The following is a 20,193-nucleotide window of genomic DNA, read 5'->3' on the forward strand; positions in this document are numbered from 1 at the left end:
CGATGTCACCCTCCTTCCCTCTCAACTGCCTGCCGCCCAAATCTCCTCACTACCAGTAGGACAACACGGTGAAGCAAGGCCAACCAGAGCTAGGAGTGCGTCAGAGTACCAGTCATCTGCTTCATCACGTCGATCCTCTCGGCGATCGCATGGGCTTCAACTGCTCCAAAATATTCCTGATGTCCAAACAGCTGCCCTAGAGGAGAGAATTAAAGGTTTGGAGCTTGCTGACCTACAGCAAGAAATAGAGGAGGAAAGGAAAGCTGACTTGGAGGCGAAGAGATTGGATGCACAAGCTAAAGAAGGACAAAGACTACAAGAGGATGCTCACCTTGCCAAGGAGAATATGGCAAGGGAAATGGAACGGCGCAGACGCTTAAAGAAACTGGAGAAAGACTTACACATTGCCCATATTGTCAAGTCTTTCCTGTCGGAGTCTGAAGATGATGCAATGTCAACGTCAGCTCCGCCCGCTGCTGACATGCTTCAGCTCCCATCAATAACTCCAATGAAATCCGCTGCCGCTATCCCGATTACACAGCCATTGACAACGATTCCCATTCCTGTGCAAGGTGCACAAACTTGTGTCCCGACTTTAGTAGCCCCCACTACAGCTCCTGCATCTGTGTCTTTCACAAGTCAACATATGCCAGTCATTCACACATCTAGTTATGCATCAACAATGACACATGCAGCCGCAGTGCCACAAACCATGCAAACTTCTGTGCCACAACCACCAGTTCCAGCTGGTGCACCTCCTCCTGCTGGGCAGTATGTTCAATACACATTACCATCTGCTACTCCAGCCCCGGCAGCACCACCCTGGTCCTACCCGGGCATCGAGACGCTGATCGCTACTTCCTATGGCATTCCCAAACCAGTACTTCCAAGGTTTGAGAGTGGCCGGGAAAGTGATTTCGCCCTACTCAAGATGGCGCTAGAGAACTATATGAATAGTCATCCTCACCTCAGCGAGCAATATAAATATCAAGTTCTACTAAATCAGCTCAAACTCCCTAATGCTCTGCAGTTAGCCAAGTCATTCATGTATGACCCAAACCCGTACACGGCTGCGCTAGGGGCTCTACAAGACAAATATGGCCAGCCTAGACAATTAGTACAGAGTGAACTAGGAGCTATTCTTAACTCACCAGCCATCAGAGTGGGGGATGCAGAAGCTTTCGACATGTTCGCTCTCTCAGTTCAGACCTTAGTTGGCATGCTGCAGACTTTAGAGGGACCCCTTGGATACGAGCTCAAATGTGGTTCTCACGTTGACCGCCTCATAAGTAAAATGCCTCCTGCTCACCGAGACGGATTTATGGAATACTGTCTTTGTCGAGGCATTCTACAGCCAGGTACCAACCAAACTTACACCCTGCCCGACCTGGCATCCTGGCTCCAAGTTAAAGCTCAAGCTAAGCGCCTGGCCAGCCGAGTCACTCACCTCTACAACCCGGGGCCTCCTCCTGCCAAGAGGGATTATAATAGTCCATGGCCCAAACAAAGGACAGCGTCAATTCTCTTATGTTCTGGTGAAACCGGTCGCAGCCAGAGCACCAATCTGACAAAGTCACAACCCTTTAAACCTAGTCCTTATTGTCCATTTTGCAACAGTAAGGAGCATTACCTCAACTCATGCCTGGACTTCAAGAAACTGAATACCAGTGAGATCAATAAGTGGATCCAAGAAGGTAACAGATGTTGGAAGTGCGGTCGTGGCCACAAAGCTGCAGCATGTACGCTTAAACGCCCTTGTAATTTATGCAAAGAGACGCACCTCACAGTACTGCATGACACGATCCAAGAGTCATCTCAACAAGTCCTGATGATGAGTAACCAAAAACCCACAGTCTACCTGGAACATCCTCAAAGCCCTCAAAGAGTTTTGCTGAAAGTTGTTAAAGTGCTCCTACAAAATGGAGACCGCACTCTAGAGACATTTGCTGTGCTTGATGATGGTTCTGAGAGAACACTGATCCTCCCCTATGCAGTAGAGCAGCTACAACTTGCTAAGCATCCTGAAACCCTTCACCTGAGAACTGTTCAACAAGAAGTGAAAGTGCTCAATGGTTCGTCAGTCAGCCTTCACGTCTCCCCCATCTTCAAGCCAAGCAAGAAGTATTGGATTAAAAATGCCTTCACAGCTGAGAATCTGAGCCTATCTCAGCACACATATCCAGTAGCGGCCCTCCAAAAACGCTACGAGCACCTCAAAGACCTTCCTTTGCTGCCTATCCATCGAGCGCAACCGCTACTCCTTATAGGTTCTGATATGTCTCAGCTTCTTGCTCCTACAGAGCCGGTGCGAGCAGGCCCATCTGGCGGCCCCATAGCAGTCTGTACCAACCTAGGCTGGTCCCTACAAGGTCCGTCTGTGATTTATGCATCTTCCCATCAACCTTCCTGTCTGCACGTGACCACTGAATCCCCATATACCGAACTTTTCAAGAATGTGGAACGTCTCTGGCAGATCGATACTCTTCCTTACGTCAGCGAGAAGATTGCATCTCGTTCCAAGCAGGACCAACAAGGTCTCTCTCTTTTACAGACTGACTCTAAGCGTGTACCTGTTGATGGTATCCAGCGCTACGCGACACCCCTGTTACGTCGCCAGCCAAGCACTACGCTATGTGCACCCTCAGATGCTGTAATGCCAAACTTGCGCAGCATTGAACGCAGGTTGGCCAAAGACCCTCACCTTGCAACCTCTTATCGTAGAGAGATGGACAAACTTATCAAAACAGGATATGTTGCTGAGATTCCTTCAGAGGAGGCAGCAAAGAGTACTGAGTCGTGGTACGTACCACATCATATGGTGCACCACAATGGGAAAGACAGAGTGGTCTTCAACTGTTCTTTCTCCTACAATGGCCTATCTTTGAATGATCATCTCCTCCCTGGACCAACGTTGGGCCCTACTATGATTGGGGTCCTCTTGCGGTTCCGATGTCATGCAATAGCCATAAGCGGGGATATCAAGTCAATGTTTCACCAGATCCGCTTACTTGACCATGATAAACCACTCCTTCGATTCCTGTGGCGGAACATGGACAGGGAATCTAGAGTGCAGATCTTTGAATGGCAGGTCCTACCTTTCGGAACAACCTGCAGCCCCTGTTGTGCAGTGTACGCCTTACAGCAGCACGTCAGGGACTATGAGCCACCAGACTCTCTGCTCATGCAAGTGGTTGAGCACTCCTTCTATGTGGACAATTGCTTCCACAGTCTGAGTAACGTTGAAGAAGCCAAAGCTCTAATTGACACTCTGCGTGAACTTCTTAGCAAGGGAGGTTTCGAGATCCGACAGTGGGCTAGCAACATGCCAGAAGTTGTGGCCCATCTACCACCTGATGCACGATCAGCAACTAGTGAGCTGTGGTTATCCAAAGCAAGTGATAACCTCCATGAACCCACTCTTGGACTATGCTGGGATTGTTTGAATGACACGCTGAGTTTCAAGCGTCACACAACAGAATCATCAGCTGCCACTCTTTGAAATGTCTACAGTGTCCTGGCCAAGCTTTATGACCCCCTAGGATTCATTGTACCATTTACCACTCGGTGTAAGGTGCTCATCCAAGATATGTGGAAGTCCAACCTCGGCTGGGACGACCAGATCCAGCCTGCAGATCTCCTTGACAAGTGGTCAACCTGGGTACGTGAGATTCCCACTTTACAACAATTTAAGGTGCCCCATTCCTATGTACCTTTTACTGTGAACACTCCCACTTCAACCAGACATATTCACATCTTCTGCGATGCCTACGAGCGCGCCTATGGGTCAGTGGTCTTTATGCAATCAGTAGATGACAATCAGCACACCCATGTGTCTTTCGTGTTCACCAGATCACGAGTTTCACCGAAAAAGCAACTGTCCATCCCGCGACTAGAGCTCAGTGCTGCACTTACAGGAGCACAGCTGGCCAAAGTGATAGAGACAGAGCTCGGTGTCCCTTCATATCGCATCATGCTATGGTCAGACTCAACGACCGTGTTGCACTGGATCAAATCAGAATTGTGTCGCTTCAAAGTATTTGTGGGGACTCGCATCACCGAAATTCAAACCCTAACAAACCCCACTCAGTGGCGTTATGTTGATTCTCTGAACAATCCAGCAGACGATATCACTCGTGGACTCACCCTGCAGGAAATGATCCAAGAGCACCGCTGGAATAAGGGCCCGCACTTCCTTTACCTGCCAGAAAATGAGTGGCCCAATTTGCCTACATCTGACCTGGAACCGGATGCCACAGAGCTGAGGAAATCCGCCTTCGTTGGAACTATTTCCCGTGCTTCATCCACTCAGCTTACTGATTTCAGTAAGTTCTCCACATGGAAACAGCTTCTACAAGAGACAGCTAGCTCCCTTCAAGGGGCGGCTGATGCTGGTGCTTCATCCCCACCTTCCGCCGTGGATTTTCTGCAAGAACGTAACAAGTGGAAGAACGATGGCAAGACCCTTTTGGCCGGTCAAGTTGTCTTGATAGTGGATCCTCAACTCCCCCGAGGATCGTGGCCTGTAGGACGGATCACTCAGACACATCCAGGAGCAGATGGACGGGTCCGGACTGCCAGAGTACAAGTGAAGAATCGCACCTACCTTCGCCCAGTCGCCCGACTGATCATGCTTCCACCTCTTGATGACGAGGACACTACCTCATAGACTTTCTTCTAGTTTCAATTGCCATACGGACAGTTGGGGGCGGCTGTGTACGAAAGCCTATTGTGTGCCTTTAACCAGTTTTGTAATGTTCCTATGCCTTTAAGTTGAGAGGTCAGTCTGTGACATCATTTCCCCTTTAAAGCACGTCTTTGTCAGAATAGCCGGTTTTAATCAGTGGTGGCAGCCAGCCTTGTGTGCGTTGACGACTAAATGTAAGTTTTGTCACATACTGTTACAGCATTTGAACTGGATGTCGTGCCTTGCTACTTCTGCAAATGTTTGGTGCATTGTATGCTAAGATCAGTTGTTTTTGGGTCGATTGAGAGATAATTAGTCTCGTTGACGGCGTTTACATTCACGTGTAGTTTATTTAACGTCATTGCAACTGCGATGGCGGAGTTTGGCCTTTAGATGGTGACAGAGACCACATAATCGCCATGTATGGCTCTGAAGCTTAGAAACTTGTTGGAAGTTCATACATAGTTAAATGCAGTATATATGTTGTTGTTATGCACACCTTTATATTATATTATATTATGTATGCATATCCATGTATATTGCTGCATATTAATGAGTATATAATTGGATTGTAAGTTTTCCTCTTTTCTTTATTTGTTTAGACCACACACACAAAACCATTCACATTTAAATCTACCTTTCAACAATAAAGATGATTAAAGGATTATCTGGCCGGATTCTGTCCATTGTGTCCCAACTCTAAAATAACTACTATCCCTTCCTTACACTTAATAATTGGATTGTTAACATGTTTTCCTTGGTTTATTCATGTAATCAATTGTGTTGTTTTTATTAGAAGTTAAGTACAAATATGTAAGGTCTATGTTTACTTCATACATGCAGACAGTTAAAACATGATGTATCACTATTTCCAATTTTTCTTTTCAACATGTTTGAAAAGAGCTAGGGAGAAGCACAGTTTATTTAATCGTATCCCTTTTGTCACTTTGTAGCATTTACTTGCACATTTATTCACTTCATTTTCCTTAATTGTACAAATTTACTCCATAAATAGTACAATTCAACAAAACCCAAAACCAGTGAAGTTGGCACCATGTGTAAATCGTAAATAAAAACAGAATACAATGATTTGCTAATTATTTTCAACCTTTATTCAATTGGATGGACTGCAAAGACAAGATACTTAACGTTCGAACTGGAAAACTTTATTTTTTGCAAATATTAGCTCATTTGGAATTTGATGCCAAAAAAGACTGAGAAAGTTGAGGAATGCTCATCAAACACTTATTTGGAACATCCCACAGGTGAACAGGCTAATTGGGAACAGGTGGGTGCCATGACTGGGTATAAAAGAAGCTTCCATGAAATGCTCAGTCATTCACAAACAAGGATGGGGCGAGGGTCACCACTTTGTGAACAAATGTGTGAGCAAATTGTCGGAACAGTTTAAGAACAACATTTCTCAACAAGCTATTGCAAGGAATTTAGGGAGTTCACCATCTACGATCCGTAATATCAACAAAAGGTTCAGAGAATCAGGGGAAATCGCTGCACGTAAGCCGCAAGGCCGAAAACCAACATTGAATGCGCGTGACCTTTGATCCCTCAGGCGGTACTGCATCAAAAACCGACATCAGTGTGTAAAGTATATCACCACATGGGCTCAGGAACACTTCAGAAAACAACTGTCAGTAACTACAGTTAGTCGCTACATCTGTAAGTGCAAGTTAAAACTCTACTATGCAAAGCCAAAGCCATTTATCAACAACACCCAGAAACGCCGCCGGCTTCGCTCAAAGATGGACTGATGCAAAGTGGAAAAGTGTTCTGTGGTCTGACGAGTCCACATTTTAAATTGTTTTTGGAAACTGTGGATGTCGTGTCCTCCGGACCAAAGAGGAAAAGAACCATCCGGACTGTTATAGGCGCAAAGTTGAAAAGCCAGCATCTGTGATGGTATGGGGGTGTATTAGTGCCCAAGGCATGGGTAACTTATACATCTGTGAAGGCACCCTTAATGCTGAAAGGAACACTCAGGTTTTGGAGCAACATATGTTGCCATCCAAGCAATGTATTTTTCATGGACGCCCCTGTTTATTTCAGCAAGACAATGCCAAGCCACGTGTCACAACAGCGTGGCTTCATAGTAAAAGAGTGCGGGTACTAGACTGGCCTGCCTGTAGTCCAGACCTGGCTCCCATTGAAAATGTGTGGCGCAATATGAAGCCTAAAATACGACAACGGACTGTTGAACAACTTAAGCTGTACATCAAGCAAGAATGGAAAAGAATTCCACCTGAACAGCTTAAAAAATTGGTCTCCTCAGTTCCCCAAAAATTATTGGGTGTTGTTAAAAGGACAGCCGATGTATCTTCTGGCCTCTAAAGAAGCGTTTGCCATGCTGGAGTTCGCCGAGTTTCTTGGGGACCCAATGGTCTGGCATGCGAACTACATGGCCTGCCCAGCGTATCTGGGATTGCATCAGGATGGTGGGAATGTAGGGAAGGTTGGCTCGGGTGAACACATCTATGTCTGGGTTTTTGTCCTGCCCTTTTATGCCAAATAGTAGTAAAAATGCCCCTGTGCCAACTTTTTTGCATTGAGTTGCTGCCATTAAATTCTAAGTTAATGATTATTTGCAAAAAAAGTTAAGTTTTTCAGTTCGAACATTAAATATCTTGTCTTTGCAGTATACTCAATTGAATATAAGTTGAAAAGGATTTGCAAATCATTGTATTCCGTTTTTATTTACGATTTACACAACATGTCAACTTCACTGGTTTTGGGTTTTGAAAAACAAAAATAAAATGAATACTGTAGTAAAGTAAGTTTTAATTCACATAGTGAGATGAATAAGAATATCTAATTTTCAGTAAGTTCAAAATGTTTATCATTATTCCTCATATTTGTACTTTGTAAACACTTTTGAGTTTGAACAGTTTTCTAACAGGATCATATTAGTACTTTGACCTGTTTGCTTAATCCATTCCGAAGTATTTTGCGTGGATACAATTTTTTTTTATTACTTTTTTCTCAGAGATTATATTTTCCTCTTTTGTTGAGAAGAAATGTTATATATTATTGGGTAGCAGGTTATAGTTTGATTTGTGCATAATTCTAGCTGTTTGCAAATTCACTAAAATGTTGAATTTCAGTATTTTTGAATCAATAAATAAAGGATTTGAGTGTTTTCAATATCCAACATTATGTTTTATTGTTTTTTTCCCCATATTTCTACACAATGATTTAGATATGGTAACACTAGAAAGCAGTGGAGAATATCGAGTGATTTTTGGTCCAGAACATATTTTGCTTTATTCATTATTGATGTATTTCTTGCCACATTATGTTGCCTATTGTTATGTGAGATTTCCAGTTTATTTTATCAACACTTATTACACCTATGTTTTGTTGCACTGTTTTGTATATAGTGTGTTGCACTGGAAAATGACAGCACATAATTCATGATTTTACCCCTAAAAGTTTTTTAGGGATGAGCTTAACTATCAACAATTGTAAGTTTAGAAGAAATAGAAAGTCATTTAATAGCGTCTTGAAGCCATTGAGAAAATATTTGGCTGAAACCAGAAGAGGCCCTGTTGAATTAGTCTGCAATGATTTGCAGCCTAAAGAACAAAAGGCCAGGCCATCCGTTATGGCAGATTATATCATAAGTAGGGGTTGTTACAAGGGTGCACAGCATGACTAAAACAGCAAAATGAACCTAACTTTTCCAAATTCTAAAGCAGACACAAAAACATAGGGAGTGGGCAATTCTGCCAGAGGGCGGCTGACTGCCATGTGCATGAAAAAAGTTAATCCTGAATGGTGGATTGTGTCAGGATGTGCATAGAGTCGACAGTATTTAAGCAACTTTAGGGCTGGGCGATCAGGCTGGAAACTGTATCAGGATATAAATGTTTTATATTGGTCGATATCCATAATTATTGATATTTTTGACTTGATTTATAAAATAATTGTCAACATTTTTATTTAAAATGTAACCTTCCTCTGAGTATAATCCCCTCAGGTATTAATGCAGAAAGGAGAGGAAATGATAACAACCGTGGAACACATTGTAAACAAAATTCCAAAATCACTTTGAACACTTAATAACCGCTTAAAATTGAGGTTCAAAAATAGGGAATACATAAAAAATGCTTAATCTCGTAAATGTAGTAGTTTATATGTTTTCCTGATTGGCTGTTAGATTGTCACTCTCACTGATTAGAGACCACTTCTGGCGTTGTTCGGTTACCAGAGAGCGGGTGTCTTTGTTTATGCAACCAGCCTTGCTTCGCAACTTTTAGTTTCTTCCAAAGAAGATAAAATATATTGAACACAATTTTTTTTTTATATCGATTATGTGTCCGTCACAATATATATTGATATCCTTCTATGGCCCAACCCCAATGTGATTAGCTGCCCGCCACTTTGGTCTTTCCATAGCTGCTTGCTCCCACAAGTTGTAGCTGATGCTGAAGGCTTTCAGTGAAGCTTTGAGAGTGTCTTTGTAGCACTTCTTCTGGCCTCTAAAGAAGCGTTTGCCATGCTGGAGTTCGCCGAGTTTATTGGAGACCCAATTGTCTGGCATGCGAACTACATGGCCTGCCCAGCGTATCTGGGTTTCATCAGGATGGTGGGAATGTAGGCAAGGTTAGCTCGGGTGAACACATCTACGTATGTCTGGGTTTTTGTCTTGCCATTTTATGCCAAGTAGTTTCCGCAGCCTGGTGGTGTGGAAATGGTTCAGCTCCCTGGCGTGGCATTGGTAGAACGTCCACGACTCACAACCATAGAGCAGGGTAGTGAGCAGTAACGCTTTCTAGATAGACCTTGATCTTTGTCTCTGTGGTGATGCCAATGTGTGGGATGGAAGAGGCAGACTACATTTGTGTAGTCTGCCGAAGGCAGCACTTGCCTTGGTAAGGCTGGTGTTGACCTTGTCATCAAGTGTACTGCCAAGATATGTGAACTTGTCCACTATGTTGAGCCTTTGTCCATTGACAGAGATGTTGGCTTCAGAGTAATTTCCCTGGAGCGGGTTGGAGCATCACTTCGGTCTTCTTGGTGCTGATTGTGGGCCCAAAGTTGTTGCAGGTCTTAGAAACTTGTCAACTCTGTGTTGCATGTCTGCTTTGGAGGCAGAATTGAAGGGGCAATCATCAGTAAACAGGAAGAGCGAGGATGCATCCATGACGTCCTTTTGGGGCGGTATAGCTCGGTTGGTAGAGCGGCCGTGCCAGCAACTTGAGGGTTGCAGGTTTGATCCCCGCTTCCGCCATCCTAGTCACTGCCGTTGTGTCCTTGGGCAAGACACTTTACCCACCTGCTCCCAGTGCCACCCATACTGGTTTAAATGTAACTTAGATATTGGGTTTCACAATGTAAAGCGCTTTGAGTCACTTGAGAAAAAGCGCTATATAAATGTAATTCACTTCACTTCACTTTTACAGGTGGGTAGGCGACAGGCCTTGTTTGTAATCAATCAATCAATCGATCAATGTTTATTTATATAGCCCTAAATCACAAGTGTCTCAAAGGGCTGTACAAGCCACAACGGCATCCTCGGTACAGAGCCCACATACGGGCAAGGAAAACTCACCCCAGTGGGACGTCAATGTGAATGACTATGAGAAACCTTGGAGAGGACCGCATATGTGGGTAACCCCCCCCCCCCCTCTAGGGGAGACCGAAACCAATGGATGTCGAGTGGGTCTGACATAATATTGTGAAAGTCCAACACATCAGCGAAAGTCCAGTCCATAGTGGGGCCAGCAGGAACCATCCCGAGCGGAGACGGGTCAGCAGCGTAGAGATGTCCCCATCTGATGGGAAGGCTAGCGGTCCACCCCGGGTTGGGAGCAGAGTAGAAAAGAAAAGAAAAGAAACGGCAGATCAACTGGTCTAAAAAGGGAGTCTATTTAAAGGCTAGAGTATACAAATGAGTTTTAAGATGAGACTTAAATGCTTCTACTGAGGTAGCATCTCTAACTTTTACCGGGAGGGCATTCCATAGTATTGGAGCCCGAATAGAAAACGCTCTATAGCCCGCAGACTTTTTTTGGGCTCTGGGAATCACTAATAAGCCGGAGTTCTTTGAACGCAGATTTCTTGCCGGGACATATGGTACAATACAATCGTCAAGATAGGCAGGAGCTTGACTGTGTAGTATTTTATACGTAAGTAGTAAAACCTTAAAGTCGCATCTTAGGTGCACAGGAAGCCAGTGCAAGTGAGCCAGTATAGGCGTAATATGATCAAACTTTCTTGTTTTTGTCAAAAGTCTAGCAGCCGCATTTTGTACCATCTGTAATCTTTTAATGCTAGACATAGGGAGGCCCGAAAATAAAACGTTACAGTAATCGAGACGAGATGTAACGAACGCATGGATAATGATCTCAGCATCGCTTGTGGACAAAATGGGACGAATTTTAGCGATATTACGGAGATGAAAGAAGGCCGTTTTAGTAACACTCTTAATGTGCGACTCAAACGAGAGAGTTGGGTCGAAGATAATACCCAGATTCTTTACCGAGTCGCCTTGTTTAATTGTTTGGTTGTCAAATGTTAAGGTGGTATTATTAAATAGATGTCGGTGTTGAGCAGGACCGATAATCAGCATTTCCGTTTTCTTAGCGTTGAGTTGCAAAAAGTTAGCGGACATCCATTGTTTAATTTCATTAAGACACGCCTCCAGCTGACTACAATCCGGCGTGTTGGTCAACTTTAGGGGCATGTAGAGTTGGGTGTCATCAGCATAACAGTGAAAGCTAACACCGTTTTTTGCGTATGATGTCACCTAGCGGCAGCATGTAAATACTAAAGAGTGCAGGGCCAAGAACCGAACCCTGGGGAACTCCGCACGTTACCTTAACATAGTCCGAGGTCACATTGTTATGGGAGACACACTGCATCCTGTCAGTAAGATAAGAGTTAAACCAAGACAAGGCTAAGTCTGTCATCCCAATACGCGTTTTGATACGCTCTAATAAAATATTATGATCAACAGTATCGAAAGCGGCGCTAAGATCAAGAAGCAGCAACATAGATGAAGCATCAGAATCCATCGTTAGCAATAGATCATTAGTCATTTTTGCGAGGGCTGTCTACGTAGAGTGATTTGCCCTGAAACCGGACTGAAAAGGTTCACAGAGATTGTTAGACGCTAAGTGTTCATTTAGCTGCTGTGCTACAATTTTTTCGAGGATTTTCGAGATAAACGGAAGGTGGGACACCGGCCGGTAGTTTACCAGGAGATCAGGATCGAGGTTAGGTCTTTTGAGTAGAGGATGAATAACCGCTTTCTTGAATGCTAGGGGAAGAGTGCCAGAGGAAAGTGATACGTTTATAATATTTAACACTGATGGACCTAGTAATACAAAAAGCTCCTTGATAAGTTTCCCAGGAATTGGGTCAAGTAAACATGTTGTTTGTTTTGTCCCATTTACACATTTTGACAATTCCTCCAATGTTATTTCATCAAAGAGAGAAAAACTATTTTGGAGGGCGGTATCCGTCGTATATACAGTCGTATTTGTGTTAATAGAACCCAGTTGTAGCTGAGATGCATTGTCTTTAATCTCTTTTCTAATGACTTCAATTTTCTTATTAAAGAAATTCATAAAGTCATCTGTTGAGTGGGTGGAGCTACTGGGAGGAGTCCCTTGTTGGGTTAGCGATGCTACTGTACTTAACAGAAATTTAGGATCATTTTTGTTGAGGTGGATGAGATTTGAGTAATATTTAGCTTTAGCTGAGGTAAGCATGCGTTTATAAGTTATTAAACTATCACACCATGCTTGATGGAAAACCTCAAGTTTAGTCGCACGCCATTTGCGTTCCAGCTTTCTACATGATCATTTCTGGGCTTTAGTTTCTTCTGTAAACCATGGGGTACGCCTTTTAGGGGCCCTTTTTAGCTTTAGCGGTGCTACAATATCAATGGTGTCGCGCAGGGCGTCATTAAAGTTGTTAGTGAGGTTATCAATAGAGCCCAAATAATTTGGGAATGGTGCCATTACCGAAGGCAGTAGGTCAGTAAGAGTCGTCGTTGTGGCAGCATTAATGTTGCGGCTGCTATAGTAGTTATTATTATTATTATTAGTTTGTTGACAATGAGTCAGAACTTCGAATTTTATAAGGTAATGATCGGACATTACTTTAGTGTACGGGAGTATCGTAACTTTAGAGGTGGTGACACCCCTGACAAGCACTAGATCTATCGTATTACCGTTGCGATGCGTGGGTTCATTTATTATTTGTGTAAGACCACAGCTATCAATTATAGTCTGGAGCGCCACGCATGGAGGGTCCGATGGGGTATTCATATGGATATTAAAGTCCCCCATTATGATTATATTGTCGGCGTGCGTCACTAGATCAGCAACAAACTCTGAGAATTCACTGATGAAGTCCGAATAGGGCCCAGGGGGGCGGTAGATAACAGCCAGGTGAAGAGGCAGCGGTGTGACAAACCTCAAAGTGAGCACCTCAAACGAGTTATATTTATTATTTAGGTTAGGTGTAAGAATATAGTTTTCATTGTATATTAGTGCGACACTCCCTCCCCTTTTAAGAGGTCGGGCAACATGTGTATTGGTATAGTTAGGAGGAGATGCCTCATTTAGCGCAAAAAAATCGTCTGGTTTGAGCCAGGTCTCGGCGAGACCAACGACGTCAAGTTTGTTGTCTCTAATGACTTCATTAACTAATAACGTTTTGGAAGATAATGATCTTATGTTTAAAAAGCCCATATTATAGGTAGTGGGCTGTTTTGAGGATTGTTTGTTGAAATTATCCGAAGTAGCAATATTAATAATGTTGCGTTTATTATGCATATTGCACTTTAAATAGTTTCGACCATATCTAGGAATTGATACGATGGGGATATTCAGATTGTTTGCTTGATGTTGCGATAAACTGAACGCATCATAGTTAGCTACCTCAGTACAATGTATGTCTGCCTCTGACACGGTCACAAAAGAAAAAACATTATGTGAGTTGTGTTTTATTCTAAGAGAATTGCTGTGTGCAGGGATTATCCAGCCTGACGCCGGCTAGTTCTAGTTTGAATGGCTTCTTACCCGGAGACTCCACGCTTCTTTGGTTAGCTTTTCTCTTTGTTGTTAGCCCAGCTCGGCATCCCCGCTTCTGCTTCCGCTCGCACCGCTTATGTCGTCTCCATTGGCGGTCACCGCTAGCACTTGACTCCGCTGCTACAAAGGCCGCTCGATGTAGCCCACAAAGTATTCCCATGCTAGCGAGGAGGTCCACCGTACATGCATCTTTCAGTCTATAACGACCCGATCCATCCACATCCAGAATTGTCTGTCGGTCGTATGTGATCACAGAGTGTTCACGCTTTGAGCCAGCCATGAAATTGACAGAAATGACGGGTGTTTTTTGCCAAATCGCTCTACACTCCCAAGAGCGTTAGCATAGCCGCAGCATACCATGCGCCGCCATCTTGCCATCAGTCGGTCATGCTCGGAGCAAGTCTAAAGACGTACTAGACTGTTGCTGTTGCAGTTGCCGACTCCATGCTTTCCAATCACAACATCAATGCAAACCCAGCTCCAGCCTCATATCTCTCTTCAGGTTCGCATCCACTCCAAAAGAAGGTGTAGCCTGTACCTTTTTTGCAGAGTTCTTCCTCAGGTGCTAGCCTAGTATTGTTAAAGGCAGCCATGTCGATGTTGTATCTGGCGAATTAATTTGCGATGAGTGCAGTGCGACTCTGTGGTCTACCCGAGTCATTCCTGTCAAGAAATGTGTGCAGGTTCCATGTGGCAAGATTCAGAGATGTACTTGTTGTTTTTCTTGTTCATCGACCGCATATGTAGGGTACCCACCAGCCGCGGTGCAATGGCTAGGGTGATTTGGAGCAGGCAATGTTTAGGCACCTTTTCTAGCCCCTTTCTCATTCCATGGGGGTGAGCAGTGCGGCCCTGAAGAGGGCTGCTCAGTCGCTCAGACTGATGCCAAAATCCACCGCTGTTCCTTTCAGTAAATAGCGACCATATGGCCTGAGCCGCCTGTGTGCATGGCTGCGACTATGGCTGTGGCTGCCAGCGTACCCACACCTGCTGCTTTGCTACTTGCCTGTCGCCACAAGACTTGCGGGGGTGAGAGGAACGATGATGGATGATAAATGGCTTGGGTTGTAACTTTATTTAATGGAAGAAGAGTTGGTGGCGTAGACCTCACGCTTTTGTCCGAGACCACCAATGTTCAGTAGCAAGACAAGGTCAAGACTGGTGGTGGAAACGGATGCAGTGGATGACCAAGTTGTCCTGTGTTCGTCAACTTGCTCTGTACGCTCCACAGCGCATTGCTGTAGCCGCCTTTCTCTCATTGAACAATTTAGGATTCCTCCGCAGAGTACGCCGGCGTCCAGTCTCCGCATGCTTTTGGTAGGCAAGCCCTAATTTCCCAACTGTCTAAGTGAAATGCAACTTCGATAGTGGAGACTTGTGGGTTTAGGGAGATTTAACTGCTGTAAGTGGTCCACAGGACCTGCCCATTTCCCTTGCTTCCACATCCACTATGCACTAAGGATGTCCAGATTAAAATGTTTTGGACTCAAATCTGATCCAATTTTGAATCCTGATACTTTGACAAGACTGAACAGAAAATGTTTTATGGCAAGTAACTTGATAAAATATGTTCATAAAACTCATCTTATTAAATGTTGAATTTGCTGGGTGTGCTGTAAATGTGTGGTATTGAATGCTTCTTACAATTATTTTTATAAACAAAGTAAAATGGCTAGTGTGCACTAACTTAACGAAAGCAAAAACTAAATGATTTGGGTTTTTCTCTCAAAGCCTTCCTATCCTGAGATTTACTCCCTAAATGTTGTAAACAATTACAAAAACTACACAAAAATGATTTTATAAAAATAAGAAAAATATAAATCTAATACTTTAGTATTGTTTATAAAGTGATACTTGGTATTGAATTTAAAGTATCTGGATTGATCACCCCGACTTAACATTGAAGCTTTAGAGGTTAGCTCTTTGTATTGTCCTGCTTGGTGTGTGTGTGTGTGTGTGTGTGTGTGTGTGTGTGTGTGTGTGTGTGTGTGTGTGTGTGTGTGTGTGTGTGTGTGTGTGTGTGTGTGTGTGTGTGTGGGGGGGGGGATGGGGGGGGCATGTTTAACCATTCCTTTTTCTCTAGTCTTCCAGTGATAGTAAATATGGAAGAAACTAAACTGTATTTTCCGTTATAGTAATGAGGATTAGTATCTCAGAAGTGGCTTTGCACTGTGGATAGACGACACTTTCGTTGCAGCTTGCTCTAAAAATTGGAGCCGGTATTCTGGCAAGACATGCACCCTCCTTGAATTCATGCAACTCTTGCATGTGTGTAACAAGGAATATGGAAATGTAATAGTGTCTCCCACAGCGTGCATCTTTTTGAAAAAATCTTTCATGTTAGTACAATCTTTAGCATGTAAACACTGGGACACAGCTGTGGTAAGGATATGTTAAAACAATGCAAATATTGGTCTCCGATTCAATCCAATGATCAGAATCGGGACATCTTTAGTATATACAGTATATTAGAGAATGCTTGAGTCCAAGATAAAATGTTTGTTTGGGTGCCTTTTTGCACCAAATATAACACAGTGTTAGATAAGAAATTACCTTGAAAATCTTCAGAATTTGGCAGCCTCACTCCACAGATAACATAGTACGACGGATTTTCCTGTGGAATAAAAAAAAGTTACTTTCAAGACAATTATCAGTTGTTGTAATATTTAAAGTATTAGGAACTTAATTACATTGACTTTAGATCATATTTTTAACAAAGAAGAGGATATGCAACTCCAAATAAGACATTTAAAAATATATATTAACGTCAACTATTTGGTTTGCACTCACCACATCGATGGGGTAAATGTAGGAAAGCTCAGAGAGAAGCTGACGGCATCGGAAGTTGAGCTGGGCGTTGGACTTGAGGAACTGCTCTCTGGGGAGACACCACCAGACACAGGAACCACACAATGAGTTATTAAGTCAGTAATTTAAAAGAGCCCCTTAATGCTGTCAAGAGTGTCACTTATTTCATAGCAATGGACCTAAAAACTTTGTTTATAGGCAAAATTTCCCCCAAAATACACAGTGGTGATTTTAAGCTTGTTTTCTAACGAGTTTCAGCACATTATGAAACGCCCATTTTAGCTCCAAAATATGGACGGACTTGCATCAGCCTGCTGACCTCACATACAGAAGACTGGAAACAAATTTCATATTGCGTATTTTGTTGCGTATTCTTTGTAGCATCTTCATCCCAAATCACAATATTGAGACGCAGAAATTGATGGACATCACTGATTATTACTCACTGCAGACTTTATGAGAGCCAACAAACATAATAAAACATCACTTACTGTGCAATGTCTGCTGTCATTAGGACTGATAGACTCATGTTATATTCCCGTTTAGATGAAGAATGATTTATAATCCTTGCAAAGAAAGGGGGGTGAAACCAAGCGTCTTTTGGTGTCATTCTCACCATTTTCAGGGCTAAATTAGCTGTCAAAGTGTACTAACTTTTCGGAATTCATCCTCGTTCTTCTACTATCCAGGTGAGAGGCACGATTTAGGATCTAGAATAAAGTTTGACAAGCAAGGAAACGAGAAAGCACCTGACATGTCGATCATGTCCAGATTGGCATTCAAGCATGCGTGAGCGCTTATAAAACACAATAACTAGTACTTGGTTAATATTCAAGTGATGAAATGTAAATGGAGTATTGTTGCATCTTTTTTTTATTGGGTTTTATGGCGGAAAAGAGGGCCCCCCATTGGCTACGCTGTAAGCAGACTTTAATTCACGTTTATTTACAAATATGAATGCATTAAAATCCGTTGTCATGTATTTTATAATGATTGAAAAATATATGCAAAATTCTAAATAAGTGCAGTTCCCCTTTAAGGTATAAATAATTTTTTTTAAAAGGCCCATTTTTTTTCCGGACGGATCATTAAGTTAAAATCTCACTTTTGTTATTTTCTGAAACTTAGCAGCACTGCTTTTTTAAAGATAGCTTTGGTGTTGTTTTGTTTATTTTTTTTGCTACTATTTTGACTGTCCTTTGTTTACATACAAATTGATGATTTGTATCAACATGTTGCCTTTCCTTGATTTTAAACGGACAAGTTTAAACCTTGCAGCCAAGTTATTTGTTTTAAATTTGAGCAGTACAGTTACAGTATAAATGAATATTTCTGAATAAAGTAGTCACCTTTGTTAGTTAGCACAAGCCTAAAAACATCTTAATCTGAATTTAAGTCAATAGCTAAATTAGAGCCACTAAAGAATTGTTCACTTCAGGGGGGGGGATACCCACATATGCGGTCCTCTCCAAGGTTTCTCATAGTCATTCACATTGACGTCCCACTGGGGTCCGTATGTGGGTTCTGTACCGAGGATGTCGTTGTGGCTTGTGCAGCCCTTTGAGACACTTGTGATTTAGGGCTATATAAATAAACATTGATTGATTGATTGATTGATTGATTGATTGATAATCCTATTTGTCGACTAATCTATCAAAATAGTCACAGCCTTAGTGCTGTGTGTAAAACTTGCATGGCATCCATTTCAATTTCACAAACCACAATAATAAAATTTGCCCCCGTAGATCCAAGAAATTGAAATTAGGCAGATGCATGTTTCGCTGATGGTAATTTCCTGTTTTCTGGCCTTCCAGAGGATCGGGTGTACCATCTGTGACTGTCTGCTATTCTTCAGACAAATGAAACTGCACCCAGAGTTGACACGCGCAGAACACGCATCCCCGCAGGCAAACATAAACACAATAGAAATCATTCCTTTAACACAAGATGTAAAATCGCAACTGGAAACAAATAAATGAAAAATGCCAGATGCCAAAACATCCCCTTATGGAGAAAGAGGTGTGGGTGATGGAGTGCACGGGAAAAATCTCAAGTCACGCAAGCAAGCAACACACTCTTCTGTGCAGCCATAATATTTGCTGATGGTTAAGATGTTAAAATATGTCTTCTATGCAGAAATCAGGGACAAATTACAGGTTGACACATACCTCTTGGCGGTACATTCCTTATGAAGCATGGTTAAAGATTCTTTCTCCTCCTCCAGACTTTCACGCTGTGCAGCAAACACTTCCTCTGAAAGACACACAAGATATATATATATATATATATATATATATATATATATATATATATATATATATATATATATATATATATATATATATATATATATATATATATATATATATATATATATATGCAAAGTATATATATATTTTTTTAAGGCTTTTATGTTGTTGTGCCTCAGAACAAACAGTTACGAGTCAGTGTTATTGTCAGCACAAATCAATTCCCTTACACTACATATCAGTAAACTAGACTGCATGAATGTTGCAACTTTATAAAAGTCAGATGGATTAAGAACAAAACCGATACAACTTGAGGATGTAGAACATTGGCAAGCACACAATAACTCAGTGTAGCATAATAAACAGAAATAAAGTATAATATAGGGTCATAACAGACTAATTTTCAAAAATAAATTTGCATCCAGTTTGACAAGCAGGCAGCAGCACTAATTGTGTAACATTTAAAACATATACCTACAGGGTTTAATTGTGTCCACAATGAAATTAATGTAACCTTTGCATTTTCTAAAACATACATCATGTTTAAATACCATTCAAATCAAAAGTAAAATTACTAATTGAGTGTTGATATTTGAGTGGGTTCGACCACCTTGGAATGGAAAAGTTGGGCGCACGACCCCTGTTCTAAAGTAGACCGATGAAAACGTGGCTACCGGCCTCTGTCACCACCACCAAACATTCATTCATTTTTCTACACCAGAGTGGGCATAACGGTGAGTGAACAGGGTTTTTATACTCTTTCCCTTAAATTATTTTCCAGGAAGTTATCACGGCATACACTAATACAATCTGAAACGACGACACACCCACAATAACTATCCTCTGTCTGTCACTTTACAAAGGAACAAAGAAGCCTGTGGCCAGGGGAGAGAAAAACCTCTCACTGACGGAACAATACTAAAAATGTCAGATTAAAGGCCTACTGAAACCCACTACTACCGACCACGCAGTCTGATAGTTTATATATCAATGATGAAATCTTAACATTGCAACACATGCCAATACGGCCAGGTTAACTTATAAAGTGCAATTTTAAATTTCCCACTAAACTTCCGGTTGAAAACGCCTTTGGATGATGACGTATGCGCGTGACGTAGCCAGTGAAACAGAAGTATCGGTACCCCATTGAAAACAATACAAAATAGCTCTGTTTTCATCTCATAATTCCACAGTATTCTGGACATCTGCGTTGGTGAATCTTTTGCAATTTGTTTAATGAACAATGGAGACTGCAAAGAAGAAAGTTGTAGGTGGGATCGGTGTATTAGCGGCTGGCTGTAGCAACACAACCAGGAGGACTTACTTGGATAGCAGACGCGCTAGCCCGACGCTAGCTGCCAACCGCACGGATGATCGGTGAAGTCCTTCGTCG

At 42.4% G+C, this 20,193-nt stretch overlaps 1 protein-coding gene across 2 annotated transcripts in view; it reads right to left on the minus strand.

Moving 5' to 3' along the window:
- uvrag (UV radiation resistance associated gene) overlaps positions 1–20,193 on the minus strand; it is a 218,797-nt gene that overhangs the window by 108,102 nt on the left and 90,502 nt on the right. For both annotated transcript variants that reach the window (XM_062048387.1, XM_062048386.1), the window contains exons 9-11: positions 18,720–18,804; positions 16,534–16,621; positions 16,297–16,357 (exon numbers count right to left, since the gene is read on the minus strand). In XM_062048387.1, the coding sequence (XP_061904371.1) occupies positions 16,297–16,357; positions 16,534–16,621; positions 18,720–18,804 (234 nt within the window). The remainder of the gene's footprint in view (positions 1–16,296; positions 16,358–16,533; positions 16,622–18,719; positions 18,805–20,193) is intronic.

Source organism: Entelurus aequoreus, linkage group LG05, assembly GCF_033978785.1.
Source record: "Entelurus aequoreus isolate RoL-2023_Sb linkage group LG05, RoL_Eaeq_v1.1, whole genome shotgun sequence".
Taxonomy (NCBI): domain Eukaryota; kingdom Metazoa; phylum Chordata; class Actinopteri; order Syngnathiformes; family Syngnathidae; genus Entelurus; species Entelurus aequoreus.